The 19289-nt window shown below is 33.6% G+C and overlaps 2 protein-coding genes across 3 annotated transcripts; both read left to right on the top strand.

Annotated features, from left to right (window-relative positions):
* The first annotated feature begins 401 nt into the window (after positions 1 to 401).
* Positions 402 to 3826, top strand: LOC149743473 (transmembrane protein 8B-like). Its single transcript, XM_089884857.1, has one exon. It carries the CDS (start codon positions 871 to 873, stop codon positions 2743 to 2745), a length of 1875 nt encoding a protein of 624 aa, XP_089740983.1. The 5' UTR covers positions 402 to 870; the 3' UTR covers positions 2746 to 3826.
* LOC149743472 (endothelin-converting enzyme 2-like) lies at positions 3811 to 19152 on the top strand. Of its 2 annotated transcripts, XM_089884823.1 has the most exons (22): positions 3823 to 3945; positions 5623 to 5638; positions 6964 to 7074; positions 7595 to 7769; positions 8217 to 8403; positions 8988 to 9046; positions 9796 to 9920; positions 10651 to 10800; positions 11797 to 11865; positions 12277 to 12468; positions 12995 to 13146; positions 13783 to 13897; positions 14461 to 14571; positions 15031 to 15129; positions 15382 to 15459; positions 15774 to 15880; positions 16229 to 16287; positions 16481 to 16600; positions 17021 to 17145; positions 17660 to 17725; positions 17888 to 17986; positions 18320 to 19152. In XM_089884823.1, exons 1-22 carry the CDS (start codon positions 3923 to 3925, stop codon positions 18494 to 18496), a joined length of 2415 nt encoding a protein of 804 aa, XP_089740949.1. In that variant the 5' UTR covers positions 3823 to 3922; the 3' UTR covers positions 18497 to 19152. The 2 variants fall into 2 exon arrangements, with proteins under 2 accessions (XP_089740940.1, XP_089740949.1); XM_089884814.1 differs by lacking the exon at positions 5623 to 5638 and having other exon boundaries at positions 3811 to 3945.
* Positions 19153 to 19289: the final 137 nt, after the last annotated feature.

Below are 19289 nucleotides of genomic sequence, written 5' to 3'. Positions count from 1 at the left end.
TGGCCATTAAAAGATTGGTCAATAAGTTTAACGTAGAACAACTGTGCACATCGGAAATAAAATGCATTAATCCACCATGTACGCCAGAAATGGATTACACAACACCGGTCGTTTTATAATTTTTCTGTTGTACTGGGATAAAATAGTAACATAGTTTCGCTAGACGAGAGGCAGAAAATCAGTATTATTGATTTTAATTGCAAAATTAAATTGCGGGCAAGTCATGTTCAATCTTTAACTATAGATCACCGTATAAAAAATCATTTAATACAAGAAACTCACGAACTAGTATAGCAAACAAAGCCCGGTAACTCGTAAACATTATTGTATTGTTTAAAATCGTCCCCGAATGTTTGTCGTGTTATGAGACATCAGCTGATTGACGCATCGGGGAATTTGTTTTGGCAAATTTGAGTTTTGGAAATAATAGAGTTAGGTGGGCTGTGTTTTGTAAGTTTTTTGGCGTTCGTGGAGTACTAGATAGGGAAAATAACACATCTTTGCAAGTATGATCTGTATAAAATATCTCATTGGAATGACCTGTTGTAAAATCGTATGTCTATAAGTTTATAACTATATTTTTGTGTAATAATGAAATGTGGGTGCTGGTGAAGAATCCCCCCTCCTATGTTAGATTCTGGTCATAAACCTATATATCCACTGACTTTAACACTTTTTACCAGCATAATCTGTTAATTTCATTTCATGGCCATGTTGTATTTAAATTAACCTTTGCTATTGTAGTCTTGGAAATATATAGAAAATTATAATTCTATAATATAATGTATGTATATATGTATTTTAACTAAAATTTTACAGATAAATAACATTTAACTTTCCTTTAGCTTGCATGAACACAGTTTCATTGTAATGTATATTGGAGTTGCAATATTACTTATAAGTTTATGTTTTCAAACTACGTATGTGGATGGGACAGTTTATGAAGAAAAAACCCAAGTTTTAACGAGTATCGGTTCAAAACGACTTCGGCAATTCAACGGAGTTGGGGACCAAGAAGTTTTTTTCTGGAGGATTGAAAATGCTGTTGATAGGATCTCTATGATCCTTCATGGAAGTGTGTCACAGTCAGGCGGGGGTATCTCGGTAAATTGCCCGGACACTCATGTACAAGTTGTGCTCCGAAAAGGGGGGATACCAATTCCTAACCCCCTTGGTGCAAAGCTACCAGAAAATACTTTTGTGTGGACAGATGGCGTGATTTATTCTGGAAGTTTTGTAGTTTCAGCAACTGAAGGGTCACAGAATGAGCTTTATGTCAATTTAACAACAAACCAAACAGGAGATTACTTTGCTGCAGCCTATTTACCAATTGACAGCCAACACATTGGTGTTGATGGCCTAACTAAAGATTGCAGATACTTTGCAAGTTTAGAGGTTATTGTTGTGAATGCTTTTAATACATCAACAACAATAGCTTCTGTTGATGAAATTACAACTCACCCAAATTCAATATTTTTGAGCAGAAAGCAACGAAATTTATTTGATGTTTTATTTACAACATCTAATGACACATACATCATAAAATACAATGAATCCACCAGGTTTTTCTGGGATATTAACTCACTTTCTGACTCTGGAGGAACTGTGAAAATAAACATCAAGTCCCCTGAGGCACTTGGTAGTAATGAGGCTATTTTTGGATGCTTAAAACCTGGGTTTTCATCCAACGGGGAATGCGGCAATAACGACACAATATTTATTAATAACAGTCTCCCTGGAGCCCAATATTCCTGGTACCTTCCATTCCCACATTCAGGGCAGTGGTTTATAGACGTCAAGCTAGCCTGTGAGGCCTCTGCATGTGAGAACATATCGCAAAAGATAGAACTGTCAGTGAATATAATAACTTGTATTAACTCATGTCAGTCAAACAAAGGGCATGGATCATGTGGTTTATATCGAAGTGATGAGTTGTTATTCGGTGCTTGTAAATGTAAAGTAGGTTGGAAAGGCTTGGACTGCAGTGATGGTTCAACAGCTTTAAGTTATAACACACAGTTGCTGTATACGCTACTTCTTACTATGAGCAACCTTCTGTTTTTACCATGTGTATGTCTGGCTGTTTATAGGAAATATTACACTGAAGCTCTAGTTTATTTTTTTGTTGCATTTATGTCAAGTTTTTACCACGCATGTGACCAACCTGGCCAAGTGGTCTACTGCCTTATGCCCTATGAAACTTTACAGTTTTCTGACTTTTTAAGTTCCTTGACAGCTATTTGGTTTACGCTTATTGCTGTAGCTAAGTTTCCGTTAAGTATTGAAGCTTTTTTCCATGTGTTAGGTTGCCTTGCCTTTGCTGTTGTAATTTCATTTGACCGATTCAATTTATGGACTGTTGTTGTGCCTGCAATTATTGCTGTTGCATTTGTTATATTTTCATGGGTGAGACAATGTCGTATAAATAAGGAATGTTATCCTGGTAAAAAGAAAACTCTTGTTAGCATTGTACCTGGTATTATATGTGCTGGCACAGGGCTTATACTTTATGCATTTGTAGAAACAAAGGATAATTACTACATAGTGCACAGTATGTGGCATATTCTTATGGCACTTGCAGTGTTGTTCTTATTACCAGTTGGCCCTAAGCGATTAAACTTATCATATAATGTAGTTGGTGACGCTTCTTTTACATCACAGTCACCACCTCTTACCTTATCACAAAATGAAACCAACATAAGGTTCACACCATATGGGGGGAGCTCATCTAGCTTAAACCTTTAATGTTTTTTAGTTTCTTTATCTACAGTGTGTTCGGAAAGTCACTGTGCACTGTCTAATAACAGCAATAACAGCATTCATTCAGTCTATTCCAAGGATTGAGGTGTTTAGAAACAAAATAAAAAGGCTTCAAGCCTGTATTGATGCTAACGGGGGTCACTTTTAACATCATTTATAATTGTAATTCATGTACCCCCTGGATTCTATACTGAATCATGTTTGTTAATGAATACGTAACTACACAGTGACTTTCCGAACACCATCTACCTAGGCTATTGTGGTACTGTATTACTTTATCTTTTATTTTTCATTATTTTTACACCTCATGCGCATGTGATACATAGATAATTCTAGTATATTGATTTCATTCACCACAACATTTTATGAGCAATCAGATACCTAAGCTACAAGTAACTGTGCAACATCTCCTTTATAATGTTCCCTAACCCTAACTCTCAATTGAAAAAGATATCAATGTTTTTACCAAATTCTTTTTTTGCCTATTTCTCATGTTCGCCACAGGAATATACGTAGTGCAATCTTAATCAAGTTCCTTAAACACATTTTATTCAATACTAACCAAAATATAACAAATTCAATCCTTTTCTCTGTACCCCAATCCACACTTATAACTTGGTTGCTTAATTTTGTTTAATTTAAAATTTAAAAAAAAAATATTTTTGAGTTTTAATATGCACTACAGGCCTTGGAAATTCACCTAAAACGGGTAACTTGCTAAAGTTGACCCAACCACAAAGGGGTTGCTTTGTTTGACCATACATTTATCTGCCACCTGGTATTTGGAATTAACTGAATTATGATCTAAAGAGGAAATCATAAAAAAAATCCTCTTTTTTACTTTAAGAATGCTTATCATTAAGTTTCTTTATATTTCAAGATTTATTGTGTTTTAAACCAATAATTTCTATTCTTTCCTTTCTGTGTTTTAAATTCATTACAGCTATCAATATTATGCTTTTAATAGCCACATATTTTGCATACAATTGCTGCAACAATTTACTGTATTATTATATTACCGTGAGCATGTTTATCTAAATTCATGTTTTTTCACCATTGTGTAGAACTAGGTATATATGGTTTAACTTAACATCCACACACCGCTGGTGATAATCATTCTCTTGAATCTTATTCTTGGAGGATTATATGTCGAAAGCGAAATATGCCCCACTTGCACAGCACGAGGTGAGGTTGTTGCATAATAATGTGTTTGTATGACATCATAATGTCATTGTTCAAATGCAGTTACACTTATAGTTTTCAAACGTAGGGAACCTTATTGATTAATGTGGTGAATGCAATATATTTTGGCTCTGCTTGTTTGTATTAACACCTAACAGCAGAGTTAAATCTGGGGGACATTATTGAAATGCAGTTACACTCATAGTTCCATTGTTCATTTTTCGCATATGTTAACTAAAGTGATTATGGATAAAAAAGTATATTATGGGAAACCTATTGGTTAAAAACTTAATGCAGGTATTGAGTGAGACATTCAAATTTATAAATATAATACATGTAGCCCTATCCCTGTGATAAATCAAAATAAAGTATAAAATATATGTATAATACATGCTGATGAGTTATTACAAAAAAATGTTACAATTACTGATAAAAAATAAACGAAACATCATTTTTGGCTGCTATAACCAACAGTCAGAGAACTGACAGTGACAAAATATGAATAAAAATATGTCAAAAATACATATATGTATTAATGTAATATATATATATATGTATATATACACTTTATTATAAAAAATTATAAAATTTTTGTTTAATTATAAAAAAATGTAAAAATTATCAAAAAAATGTAAACAATATAGTCAGAAACTACAGTTTCAAGCATTAGTTGATGATTGACAGCTGGTGATAATATGAAGTTCAACTCATCAATCACAATTATGATGTCATAGTAGAAGTCTGTTTACCAACAATGCCCATCCTACCCTGTCCCCCCTTTGTAAACTATGCAGTAACAGTGGTAACTGTGTTAGAATAGGAATATGGTTCAGTGGGTCTCAGTTTTTTTGTAGATACAGTATTATTATTACTATTATTGCTATATATGTATAAAATATATATTTTTTTTAAATATCGATTTTTTAATTAAAAACGCAAATGCGATGTCTATTTTGTTTTAGAAAAGTTCAGTTATTTCTCATTATAAGGGACGTCAAGATTTTGGATAAAAAACGTGATTTTATTAAAAAGTCCCCCCCCTAACCCCGAATATTGAACCCCCCTAATTAGTTGTTGTATCCACAGTTCCCTATTGTGGAAGTGGTGGATTAGTGGTAACCCAAGTCTGTTGTGTTGGCATAACAAGTCAGTAAGCCCAACTTAAACAAGATCAGTTGCATACCAGGGAATAGAGAGAGAGATAATCAGCATAACTTGAATGCAAAACACTTATCTAGCTTTAAATATACCACCCTGCTCTAGTAACAGTCATTCTTGCAGTGGAAGGTTAGCCATGGAATATGTTAAGAGTTGTCAGTAATGCAGATATAGATAATTGCAATGATGAATTGCTACATTTAGACTTTACCCGCATATATATATATATATATATATATATATAATATATGGTATGGGCCTATACATATATATAAAAATATTTTTAATAGAAGTTATGAAACAGGTATTATATATAATATATAACAGTTTGATAATTTCTATAAAAAATAATTAAATGGTTGTATTAAAATTTGAATAGGCTAAATAATGTAATTGTATATTATGGCCTTTTTACAATTCAACGTAATTACAACATTGGCTTTTATATAGCTTGTTTGTATATAAGTATTATATAATGAAATCTGACAATGATAATGATATTAATGATAACAATTCAAACAGTTCTCTTCAATTGGTGGTAAGTTATGGACATAAATCCATTTTGTTGTTGTTTTGATGTGTGTTTTTGTTGTTGTGTCTATTTGTGTGTATGTTGCATTTTTTATGGCAATTGATGTTTGTTTCTTTTTTAAATTTTTGGATTTATAACTGTTTTCTTGTTGTTGTTGTTGTTTTGATGTCTGTTTGTAGTTTTGTCTTTCTATTTATTTGTTGAGTTTTTTTGTTATGGAAACTATATTAGACAGATTTTTTATGCCTGTGTTTTAAGTTTTAAACTAGAACTGTGTTCTTGTTATTGTGCTTGTTGTTCTGACTTATTGTCTGTTTTTGTTGTTCTATCTATCTGTGTGTGTGTGTGTTTGTTGCATTTATTATTGTAGCAACTAAAAATACATTTTTAATTTATTAATAAAAGGGTTGATTGTTGATTTGTAAACATTGCCAATTTACATTAAACTTTTCCACTTTATATACTGCAAGTGTCCCAGTGCAATGTTTTCCGTGCCATTAAAAACGATTGTTTAAAATTAAATAATATATGTTTAGCTTGGTGCTTTACTTGTAAAGGAAATGAGAATTTCAGCAGCCAAAATCCAAAATAACTGAGCTGTAATTGTAATATAAACTTTGAAAGGCTGCATAACATTTTACTAATGTAAGGTTTATGTGAATATTCTAGTAGAATTGTTGACTACTGTCTCAGTGACCCACGACTATGTTGTGCCCATGTTGATAGTAGGTGTAATGAAGCAATGTAATAATGTAAACCAGGGGTTCTGGAAAGAACTTGTAGAGATACTTGTGTGTAAATGTTTTGAATTCATTAGCATCACTTTGTTTCTCAAGTACAGACGGTTGAACTTTTTGACCTACATTTTACTACCCAAAAGTTTGCTTTGGCTAGGTCGCCTAGTATACTGTTTCATAAATCCTTTTGACTGTTATTTAACAATTTCAAACAGTTATGTGTAGTTGTAGTTTTCTTTATCTTACAATTGTTTCTATATTGAACATAGTTCTATTATCTTACCTACAAGTTGCTAAAACAAAATACATTAAACAAACAAAATTTTATTTAGAAAAATAGTTATTGTAGTGTTTTCACTTCTACAGTGGTTCACAAACCCTTTTGACTATTATTGTAAAAACTAAATCTTTTTTATATAATTTTAATTAAATATATATATAAATCATTTTGAAAGTGAGTAGGTAATTTTGTACAAAATTAATTTTAAAATTTATGCCATGCTTTACTAAACAGGCATCTAATTAAGCCGGCAAAATATAATTTTGCAAAATAATGATTTTCAATTAATTGTGACGTTGTTATATTGATCCCAGGTAACAGCCGTCCAGCCTGGTGAGAATGGGAGGACCAGTTTATGTGTGAGAGGCGAAGGAAGTGAGATGGAGGAATCGCTTTGCTCGCCCGTGGTGGATTCCCCTGATGAGGTGGGTATGGTTAGTGGCGGAATTAGGGGGTTGGATAGTTTGTTTGACCTTTGTTATAATTTCGAAAAAATTAAAATTAAAAAAATTAACCTATTTAGTGCAGAAAATGAGTATTTAGTTTTAAACATATCTTTTATATTTTTTAATATATATATATGTATTTTAGCTCTTTCATTTTTACTTTTTGTAAAGTTTTTTCTTTATTTTTCACGAAATTCTGTCTAACATTTAGTTCTAATGTTTACTAAATAATACAGTGTGGAAAATTCTATGGTATGCTTATGTACCCTTCTATCCCAGGTTTGGTGTTTATCCTTTGCCCCCTATTATAAAAACACATTTAAGAGCAGTTTATTAGTGTGTTGCTACATTAGACCTATTTGCCACCCCAAGGTTTAACGCCATTGATTGTATTCCATTCTGTATGGGTGAGGTTCTGAAAGGTCTAGAATTTAGGCCAGATTTGGCCCATTACCCTAAAACGATGAGATTTATTCGTAAATAATTTTTTACATTTCAGGTTGATTTCCGCAGCTACAAGCGCAGATCTGAATATTCCTGTATGAGGATATGCTCCTATTGTAACAAGGTATTCAGATCAATGACAAAGCGGGAGAAATTGTTGTTGTTTCTTGTTCTTGTGCTTGCTATTCTCATGCTGTCAATGTTTGGGTTTGAAATGAGTCGACCTAAAGGTTAATATTCTTGTGTGTTGTGTTTATAATATATATATGTGTAAATAGATAGCAGGGTGGGATAAAGTTGAACACCGAGTAATATAGGACAATGCTTTTAAAGAGTCCCCATTTGATAATAAACAAACAAAAATGTTGCAGGTTTATTTGACAGTATTTTTAAAAGCTTCAGCCAAAAATTTAAAATCTGTGTTAAAATGTTTATCATTGGACTAATTAAAACAGCAAGTAAGTTAATCTTGACTAAATGTTTTTTTAAAATGTGAGACCTCAGGAAGGTTTGCCGCTAAGTGCCTTTTCAAAAGATAAATTTGCCCACAGACACAGTAATAGCACGTCAGATTTTAAGATTTGAAAACATACCTCAGAAGATCTGTGTCACACTTATAATACATACATACATACATACATAGGTGGATATTTTGTGCATCTTCTATTTATATCCAGATCCTCAACCATCAACCTGTCGTCGTAGTAACATCACTGCTCAGCCATGCACGACACGCGCTTGTATCAACGTAGCGAGCAAAGTTGCTCTCTCATTGGACGAGAGCGTTGATCCGTGTCAGGATTTCTACGAGTTTGCATGCGGGGGGTGGGAGGAATCAAATCTTCTGCCTTCGGGAGAATCAAGGTGATGTTGGTGATGTAGACCAGTGGTTCTCAATCCTAACATTTTTGTTAATTTTTGTTAATGTAGGGTAGAAGTTCGCTTATGTCATTTTTGTTGTTTCAATAGATACAACTTAATAGACTTTGTCTATTAGTTGCTAAACATTTAAACACCACCGTTCTAAAGGTTATTTGATGTTAGCTTGAACCATTCTACTTCTGAGTAATGTCTGAAGCAAATAAAGCAAAAGTTATCTGCAGGGATTTTGATCGTGTTTGTTTATTATTTTATTAAACTTTGTTGATTAAGTTTCTAAAACACAGATTTTGTGTCAAGTTTTTAGCCCATATATATGTCTGGCATAATTGTCTTTATTTTCATTCATTTTGGATTAGAAGTAAAATCTTCATTTTACTTTTTTAACTTCGATTTCATCATGTTCAAAGTTAAACTTTTATTTTAAAAATTTGTAGATAAATGACATTAAAACCTAAATGCTTGCAAGTTGTTGCAACCGTATTAAAGTTAACAAATAACAAAAGATTTTCAACTTTTTTATAATCTAAAATCTCTTTGATAATCTAAACACATTCCTAACATTCCAGATGGAGTGGGTTCAACGCATTGCAGCAAAGTAATCACGCCATCATGAAAAATGTCCTTGGTACGTATCTCGTTTAATTATTCATATCCTCACAATCGCAATTCTAACCAGATTGGAAAATGGCCAAATTAAGCCCATCCTCTTACCCTAGGCTCCTGTGCTTAATTTAAATATTGATCCTTGTGTAACAGTACTATGCCACCATCACCATGTTAACATGTACTTAAGCCATAGCTGCCAAACAGTTGTAAATGCAGGGCAGGCAGTGATATTCTGCACAATTAAAAGATTTGATTAAATTTAGTTGGTCAATATTTGTGACAGTTCTCAAAATTAAAAAAGCAATTTTTGCAACAAAAGTAAAACTTCTTATAGTTTATGTAAATGGCAACTCTTTCTATATGCATACTTACAAATTACCTCATCTCATATATTAAATGGTAATCACGGTTTAAATATTCTATATGCATAATTATTAAAAATCTACATGTTATCATACTTAATCAACTTGGCTCAAAATCTATGTAAATAGCAAAAGTAGTCTAAATATTGTCTATTTACATCAATTAGAGCACTTATTTGCGGCGCCGTAGCACAGTGTTTAGTGCGCCTGCCAGTAACCCAGAGGTTAAGTTGTTACCATTGTGGGTGTATGTGTCCTTAACCAAGACTCTTATAGTAAAAAAATGCTTATAAAGTTACCTACTTGGTAACTTGTAAGCGAGCACGTGTTCATGAAACATAACACCCATGTTAAAAAAAAACATCCAAGGATAAAGCAAGTTACATTCATATATTCATTTTTCCAGAGTTAAACACAACACAGAACAACAGCGTTGCAGAGAAGAAAGCCAAGATATTTTATGAATCTTGCATTGATTTGGAAGCCATCAACAAACGTGGGGCTCAACCATTGCTCACTATGTTAGAGAAGGTAAACTAATTTGTTACTCCTGCCATCAGGCATAGTTGACTTATTTGGCTAAAATTATTGACAAAACTTGTAAAACACATATGCATATGCCTCACTACAGTATAATTCTGTGCATTTAATTTGTGCAATACTCATGACTCACTTTGTTAGATGAGGTAAAGTAACATTCTACTTTTTGCTGCCAGGCAAAATGTTATATAGACTTTGGCTTCTCGGGTATAAAATGTTTTGAAAGTTTATTTTGTTTCTATAGATACCTTACAGCAGGGTTACAGCTGTTTTTAGGGCTACTGTAAAACATAGGAAGCTCTATTGATTTATGTGTTGAAGGCAATATAAGCGTTTTCGTACAAGCACCTAAACGCAGGGTTAAAGTTGTTTTAAGATTTTAAACTTAGGTGCTGCCACCAAAGATAACCTTGCCATACATGCATTCTATGTAGGTGAGGTTCTTGATGAGTACCTTGGGTTTTGGTTCAATTTGGCCCGTTACCTAAAGCCCAGGCTGCTTATATGTCATTTTGAGCATATATATATAAAAAATGACACATAAGATGCCACCCTTGTTTTAAAAATTCACCTGTCCCTAAAGGCACCTTTATAGGGTAATCCTGGCCCAAATCTTTGAAACAATGATGAGCCTCGTCACCGAACCTCACCCACATTAAATAAAAAGCCACCCTTACCATTATAATGATGAATTAAAGTTGAAACTTTCCCTCCACTATAGGTTGGGGGCTGGCCCGTTCTTAATAATTGGGATGAGTCATCATTTGATTTCAACGCCACGATTCAGCAATATTTTCCATATTCAATTTATCCTTTCTTCTCAATTGGTGTCAACACAGATTCAAAACATTCAAACTCAAATATCGTGATTGTGAGTAATTATTACCATTGTGATGTCATGTATATAAAAAATTAAAAGAGTGTTTAAAGTTGTTTAAAATCTGTGATTAAAAATTATGTTTTTATATATAATTAGGTATTTTTTACCAAAAAGTACTCAAACTTTTTTACTACGTTAGTTTTTGTAAATAGAACAATAAACTTGTATCTAAATCATCCATAAATAAATACTAAAAAGTAAAATATATTTTCTGTTCCTACTAAAGTACTACGCCTTACAGTGGACACGCCATGATACAAAGCCACATTTAGCCCATTACCCATAGTAACATATGTATTATCATGCTGCTAGCTAAGTTCAACATAGTGATGAATTTTAAAAATTTGTAAAAAAATGTAGAATGTCCCATGTCCCATGAGAAATGCCAAACGGATCTGGAATACCTTCGCACTTGGTGCTTTTCCCATATTAAAATATGCTATGTCATGCTGCTAGCTAAGAGCAATGTAGTGATTTTTACTGTGGTACTTTCCTTCACCTTTAACTGTGCAGTGACCCATGCTTATAAGCCCTGGTTCAGCTAATGGGATCATGCAAATATAAGAATTGGATTTTTAGGTCAAAGTTTAACCTGCATATGTTGTGGTTTCGTATTTAAGCACGTCTTGACATTTTAGTCCAAGAAAAAAGAAGCTATGCACAGCAGTTGTTTCTAAACCTATTTTTCAGTGCTTTCAAACCTTTTTCTCCCAGGGTTTTAAAACCTTTTTCTACAAGTTTTTCCAAGCTTTTCCAGAGCAGTTTTTCTAAACTTTATTACCAGTGTTTCCAAACCATATTTACCAGTGTTTCCAAACACTTTCTACCAGCATTTTTTAACCTTTTCAACTTTATTTTATGCAATTTTTTCAGTACCTTTAAATTTCTCATTGTTCCGAAGTTTTTTCATGTTCTAAACAATCTCTGTACTTTTTAATAATTATTTTAAATTTATCTTTCATTTTATTAATCCATGTTATATTAAAGGTTGGAGAGTCAGGCCTCAGTCTTGGAACAAGGGACTTCTATGTTAATAAAACAATAGAAGATGACAAGGTATAGTTACTAAGAAAAATCATAAATGTAGTGAAAAATGTGGCTTGCTCCAACCCAGTGGTCACTTATGGGTTGTCTAAATTGTAAATAGTCAGCCGTAACATGACAAAAAAAGTTACATACACTGCAACTCATAAGCGGGCATAAAGTGTATAAAATAGAACAGTCATGTTATAGCGACTGTCTTCACTAGCCATGTGATAATAAATTAATTATGTATATTGCAACTCGTAAGCAAGCATAGTGTGTGTAAAACAGAACATCTGTGTTTTAAGTTTTCCTGCAATGTAGCAAAACCTTTAGTTATAAAGTTCTCCGATCCATCCACTCAGATACTCCATGAGAATGCGAAACACCCTAAAATAAGCAAATAATGCACTAATACAAACAAAATGAGCCATCCATCTACAGATACTTCATGCTTACTTGGACTATATGACTGAGGTGGCGACTCTTCTCGGAGCAAAGGATCGCAACATCACTCGTTTCAGGATGAAAGAAGTGCTTGAGTTAGAGAAGAAGTTGGCGATCATATCTCTTCCTCTTGAAGAGATGAGAAACGAGGAGAAGAATTATCACAGGATGGTGTTGGCTGATCTGCAGGTAAGATTTATTGATTGGGATTTTTTGCACTAAGTTTTTTTAGGAAAAAATAGTGGTCACTAACGGGTTGACTAAATTGTCAGCTATATAAAAAGATAATACAACAAAGTTACTTACATGGTAACTTATTATTAATTAGAATTACTACTTTGTTGTAATTTTTTGAAAGGGGAGGATTTGAATTATTTTCAAAAGATATAAAAAAGATATCCTGTCCCTGTGGCAATCAACCTGATAAACAAATTACTTATTAATTAGGCTTTTTTGCTTGCAGTTTTCTTGTATTTACTTTTTTTACCTATGGACAAGTCTGAAAGAGATCAAACCTGGTGATCACTAATTATCCAAACCTAAACTGTTATCCAAACTGTCAGCCATACAAAGAATCACTCACAAAGTTACATACGTGGTAATTGTAAAGATCAGGAAATATAACATCTGCATTTTATCCCAAAATTGTCTTTTATACTAGGATGAACAAGCTACCTTTTTTTAATTTAAATATTCGTCCCATCTTTGTTTTCAGGACTTAGCACCGGCTGTTGATTGGTCCAATTTGGTTCCAGAATTATTTTTGAAATTAGCGAATGAGACGGTTGGTACAAACGAACCAGTGATCACGTTTTCACGCCAATATTTGAGAAACTTTTCAGATATTGTTTACCAAACTCCAAAAAGGTGGGGATTTGTAGTTTATGTAGATACAAATAAACATGTCTTGTGTAAAAGCGTCTGGGCTAATAAGACTATGGGCTATAAAGTACATGTTCAGACCGGGTGTTGGGTGTAATCGGCCAAATCTGGCACAAATCCCAAGTCCCTAACCTAATAAGCAATCACTTTTTTACCAGTATTAATATATATATATATTATAAGTGTTACTGAAAATTTCACCCCTTAGTATTTTATAATGTACTTAAGATTGAGCTTCAACTAAATCTTGTCTGTATTTAAAACTTCCATTTTAAAATTCTTTCTTAACCTTATGAATGTGATTCCAAAATGAAGGCTCTTATTTTGGTTCGGACTCCAGAGCCACAACAAATCCATTTTTCTGCCCGACTCTTGTTTTTAGTGGTGAGCCCTGCTGCTAGCAAAGTTCAGTATAGTGATTATTGCCTCGGTACTTTCCTTCACTCTTAACTGTGCAGTGACCCATGTATTCAAGCCCTGGTTAAGCTAATCGGATCATGCAAATATGAGAATTGGATTTTTAGGTCAAAGATTACTCTGCATATATACTTTATATTTAATTTCGACTTTTACTATATTAACCTATATGTATAGTTGTGTGCCTAAAACCTCTTAACTTAGGGTCCTTGGAAATTACTTTGGTTGGCGGTTCGTTCATTCATTCGTTTCCGCACTCGGACAACCTTTCCTTGAGGCTCTGAATAAATTTCATAAAGTTCAATACGGATCTAACATGGTATGTGGGTACAAGTTGTAATTATGATCGTAGTTCGTACAACATGACACAGATACAAGTTCATGCACGCATATAACACAAGTACAACTTAATATAGACTGTTCATGCCGCTTCCCCGTCATGCTCATGCATTGTACTTGTTGCTTGGCTCTCTGCCAAAAATTTGCTGAACTACATTTTTCCCTGATGGTGACTAGCTAAAAAATATGATAAAAAAAAATATGATAAAACGCAAAAAGGCTGAATGTGAATTTGTATTTGTGTTCGTTATATGTGCGTAAGAACTTGTATCTGTGGTATGGTGTATGACAAATGAACGGTCCCTTATTTAGTTTTGCTCCAACGGTAGTTGCTCCAATCCACTGGTTCCATGCTCCCATATGAATTGTCTAAATTGTTAGCCATGCACTAAAAAATCACAAATATTATTCCCACAAGTTAAATCTGTGGTAACTCTAAGCGGGCATGAGGTGTCGAAACAGAACAATCGTGATATAAAAAACTCGTTTCTCCACTATGTAAAGATAAATATGTCACATTCATTCAATATTCCTTACAAACAGAACTGTGTTGAAAGATGGAGAAGATGTTTAAACACAGTTGATTCAGTGTTAGGACTCGCTGTTGGTCGCCTGTTTGTGCAAAAGAAATTCGACAAGACGAGCAAATCATCCGTAAGTAATGTGGAAGCTTTTTATTGCTGTATTTGTATATGTTTGTCAGTCATCTGCATAAACTCAACACTTTCGACAACACTTTCCACTACTACAATGTAATGAAGAAGATGAGACATCCTTTTAAATGTTGACATATGTCTAGCCTAGCTGCCTATGTCTTTTAAACGCGGATAAAAAAGTGCAAGACACACTTAGTATCACAAAGTGGAATACTGACAGTGTATAAGAATTTTTAAAGGAGAAATTAATCAGAGTTTAAATAGATAATGTAACTGTATCACATTTCATCGTTTAGTTAAAGCGCTCTTGGCTGTACAGTTTGAGATTCAATCATGTTTTGCATTTTTTTGTAAAAATATTTATTTAATTATATGTCTAGTATTTGTTGAAGCTGCTACCTGTCCATGACTTAAAAAAACCTAAACAACTTTTCAAACATTACCTTGTCTTCACCAGGCAGAAGAAATGGTTCGTGAAATTAAAGCAAGTTTCCAGAAAAATCTTCCAAAAACCTCATGGATGGATCCAGTTACAAGGAAGAAAGCTTCTGAAAAGGTGCATTTTTCTTACTTACTCTATTTTTATGCCTTTTCTATTCCACATTTTTTCTTGGTTTTGTCTCATTTAGTTCCATTTTTTCTTTCCTTTTCCCATCTTTCATATATCCCTTCTTTTTCCCAGTTTCCCTAACATTTTTTCTTTTTTTTCTTTTTCTTTACTTTCATATAGTTTGCTATCACTCTTCTAACCAAGTTTAATGTTCCTCCCAACACACAACTTCCCATATTCACCACATTATAATTACAGTGTTCAGCAGTTGAAGACATGATTGGATTCGACGACAAAATACTCAACATTACTTATGTTAATGAAAAATATAAGAATGTGAGTTATTTCTATCATAACTGTATGTTTATTCGTGTATAAATGAATAAATGTAATATAACTATCCTATTGTGGCGGGCAACAATAGTCCTTATAACATGGGTGTTCTGTTTCTTACACCTTCCTGTTTAGGAGTTACCACCTATCACTTTTTAGATTAATATTATATTTTTTAAGTACCACTTCTATTAAGTTAAAGCAATTGCTATAATGTTTTCTGACTAATGCAGTATAGAAAATTTTAGGGGCAGGCATATCTTACCACCCCGATTTGAACCTATGTATTCATCACAACTTTTTCGTCCCTCATACAGTTAATCGTTGACCCGAATAAAGGTCACTTCGAACACCATGTTAGTGTGGTGAGATACATCACTGTAAAAGAGCTGAAACACCTCAGGAAACCAGTCAAACGCAAAGAGTGAGTGTTATTTTTGTCCATACCGTGTTTTACCAACTGTTGTTTTGCTGTTGATTTCCTTCTCTTCTTTCTTTAAATAACATGATTTTCGCTATTGTTTTCAAAGAGACAAAAACAAGGTATGGTATGTAGTAGGCTGGGAAAAGGGACACCTTTAGCACATGATATCGAAATATTCTAATTGTGATATCAATAAACAATGGACTATGGGAGTTCTAAGGATAAGGTTTTGTAATTCTTTGTATATTCTTTGTTTACTATAAAATCGGATAAGAAAATAGAATTAAAAGGTGTCCCATCTCCCCCTTTCCTACTATATATAAAATCTGACACTTTACCAATCCACAGATGGTCCATCACACCACCCACTGTAAACGCTTACTACTCACCCACTAAGAACATTATAGGTGAGATAATGATATTTCTCACTTAAGTTTTGCAGTGCTTCCATGTTATTTTCTCATCTATGTTTTGTAGTGTTTCTAGAATATTAAGTATTTTTCAATGTTTTTACATTGTTTCAGTGTATCTAGCTCTTACGTGGCTAAAAAAAAGATTTTTTCAGTGATTCCAGCTTTTTTGCATTGTTTTTTTTTCCAGTGTTCCCAGCTGGAATCCTACAGCCCCCATTTTACAGCAGTAACTTCCCAAAGTCGATCAACTATGGTGGAATTGGTATCGTGGTTGGTCATGAACTTACACATGGATTTGATGATCAAGGTATGCCATTTAGGGCTAATCTTTTTTTCAAGAGTGATACGGCACAAAAGGTTTAACTAGGTGGTATCACAATGTTTTGTCTATCCAATTTTTTTACCGCTCTTTAGTAAAGATACAACTGAACCATTGGTTTTAAAAAGGTAAAATGTTACCAAAAAGCACCTAAAACTTGCTAACATTTGGACCTGCTGATGCAGTTTATAGACACTCAATAATAGAGATTGTATTCTATGAGGTTTAGGTTTCTTCAGTGAGGCACACCTAAAATGTGGTTCTACTGCCCCGTCCACCAATGATCCATGGTGCCACCATCTAGACACCAACTAAATGAAAATGTTAAATTAATAGAATAGATAATTTTTCGGGATATTTATTCCCCGATAAATGACATCACAGTTAAACCTTTGACATCACATACAGGTCGTCAATATGATCTGAATGGAAACTTAAACAACTGGTGGCAGAAAGATACGCTTGCCAAGTTTAAAAAGAAGGCTGAATGTATGGTGGAACAATATGGGAGTTTCAACTTTGGAGGGGCTCAGGTATTTTTTAAGTAAAATAATGGATTGGGCGTTTATATTCTCGTGGGTGTGAACTCGTGTGGCTTATCTATGGTTGCCACTCCCATGCCCACAGTCGAGTTGGGGAAGCTATTGCAATGTTTGGATAAGCAGGCATGAGTTTTTGTTGGTTTGTTCATTTATATTCTCGTGGTAACTTAGGTTACTTAACCATGGTTGCTACTCCCATGCCCACAGTCGAGTTGCTGAAACTATTGCAGTGTGTGTATAAGCAGACATAACTTTTTGTTGGTTTGGTCATTCATATCCTCATGGGTGTTAACTTGAGCGACTTATTTGTGGTTGCTACTCCCATGCCCAGAGCTGCTGATGCTATTGTAGTGTATGGATAAGCATACATGACTTTTGGTTGGTCAGGTCTTAAATGACTTCTCTATGGTTGCATCATTTACCAAGGGGACAGTTATATACAGCACTATAACTTGAGCCCTATAACTTAAAATGCCTAATTAACCATTCCCTGTTGATATTTCAGGTAAATGGTGTCTTAACACTGGGCGAGAACATTGCTGACAACGGTGGTGTGAGGCTGGCATATAATGTAAGTGATTTTGTTGTGATTGGATGTAATTATGATGCAGAATACACAGAACCTTACTCAAAATGTATGTTTTGTTATTTCTAAATGCTATTTCTATTCTACACCAGGCATACCAAAATGTATGTTTTGTTATTTCTAAATGCTATTTCTATTCTACACCAGGCATACCAAGAATGGAAGAAAGCCAATGGTTCATTAGAAACTCAACTACCTTCACTTAACTACACTCATGATCAATTGTTCTTTATTTCATTTGCTCAAGTAAGTTCCATGTGTGTTCATTATCGTGGTGGGAAAACTCAGGTCCTAACTTCAGTGAATTCTACATATAACGGCTCATGTCGTATTACCCCTAGCATGTTTTGAACTATGGTTTTGCTGCTAATTCCTTTCTCTTTGCTCTTTTAACCTAGTTGTTTATTGTATTCGAATAGATTATTACAATTTGAGTTTTTACATTTGTTCCCTGCTACACAATACATTATGTGATCTAAACATATTTTTTTTATTGAATCAAAGATACACTGAATTACTGCCCTAGAAGCAGCAGAAACTTGAGAAATCTTTATCTAAACAATTATTCAAACCTTTTAGCTTTGGTGTTCTGTTAGCACCCCTCAATTCCGTAAACATCAAGTGCTGGTTGACATGCATAGCCCACCTAAAGCTAGAGTGATTGGAACCTTATCCAACTTTGAGGAGTTTAGCAAAGCTTTCAGTTGTCCCAAAGGAAGTCCAATGAACCCTGCAAAGAAATGCAAAGTTTGGTGATCATGTTATACCACAAAGTCATGGACATTTTAACTCTTTTAATTCATGTTCGGCCAATTTTCACATTTTTTGACTTGTTGATGTAGATGTAACACTCTGTGTCAAATTGGTGTACTCATAAATCACCAACACATGTCTAACCTGTAAGGGTGCCGTTCTAAAGCATGGTAAACCATGATACCATGTGGTGTTATTCAAATTTGGCCCATTACCATGCGATATAGGCCTGATCAATCTTTACTGCAACATATTATCAAAAGTTTGGAGCTACGGCTAGGGCCTTGGAAATGTTTTTATTCCCCACAATGAAGCAAACTTTAAAATAAATAACCTTCCTGATTTTTTTAATTGTATTCTCTTGTGAAAAATACTTTAAGTGAATTTTGTGTCCCTATTTTATCATCACATTGTTGTTTATATCACAGTATTGCAACTGTTTCTCGAATATCATACAATTGGGTGTTATACTTGTACACAGGCTGTTTTTATTGTTTAATTCCACTTTTAATGATGCCACATTTTTGTAAACCGCCATTTTTTATGTTCCGAACAGTTAATCATATACACATACATAATACACACGCACATATGCTTTTATGTGCAATCGTTTTGTAAGTTGTATAGATGTTGAAATATATGATGTGCAGTGTTTAATATTTTATGTCTACTCGGTAAATTGGAAGGACAACAAAGCAGTAAAAGAAAAAGTGGCAGATTTAAAATTCCAAAAAAAAAAATTGACAGAATTTTCGCAGCACATATAATTTGTTGTTGTTTTATGTCTATGAAAAAG

This window comes from Ciona robusta, chromosome 1, assembly GCF_009617815.1.
Source record: "Ciona robusta chromosome 1, ASM961781v2".
Taxonomy (NCBI): Eukaryota; Metazoa; Chordata; class Ascidiacea; order Phlebobranchia; family Cionidae; genus Ciona; species Ciona robusta.
Note: the sequence above shows the minus strand (reverse complement) of the source record. Positions and strands in the feature narration are given on the sequence as shown.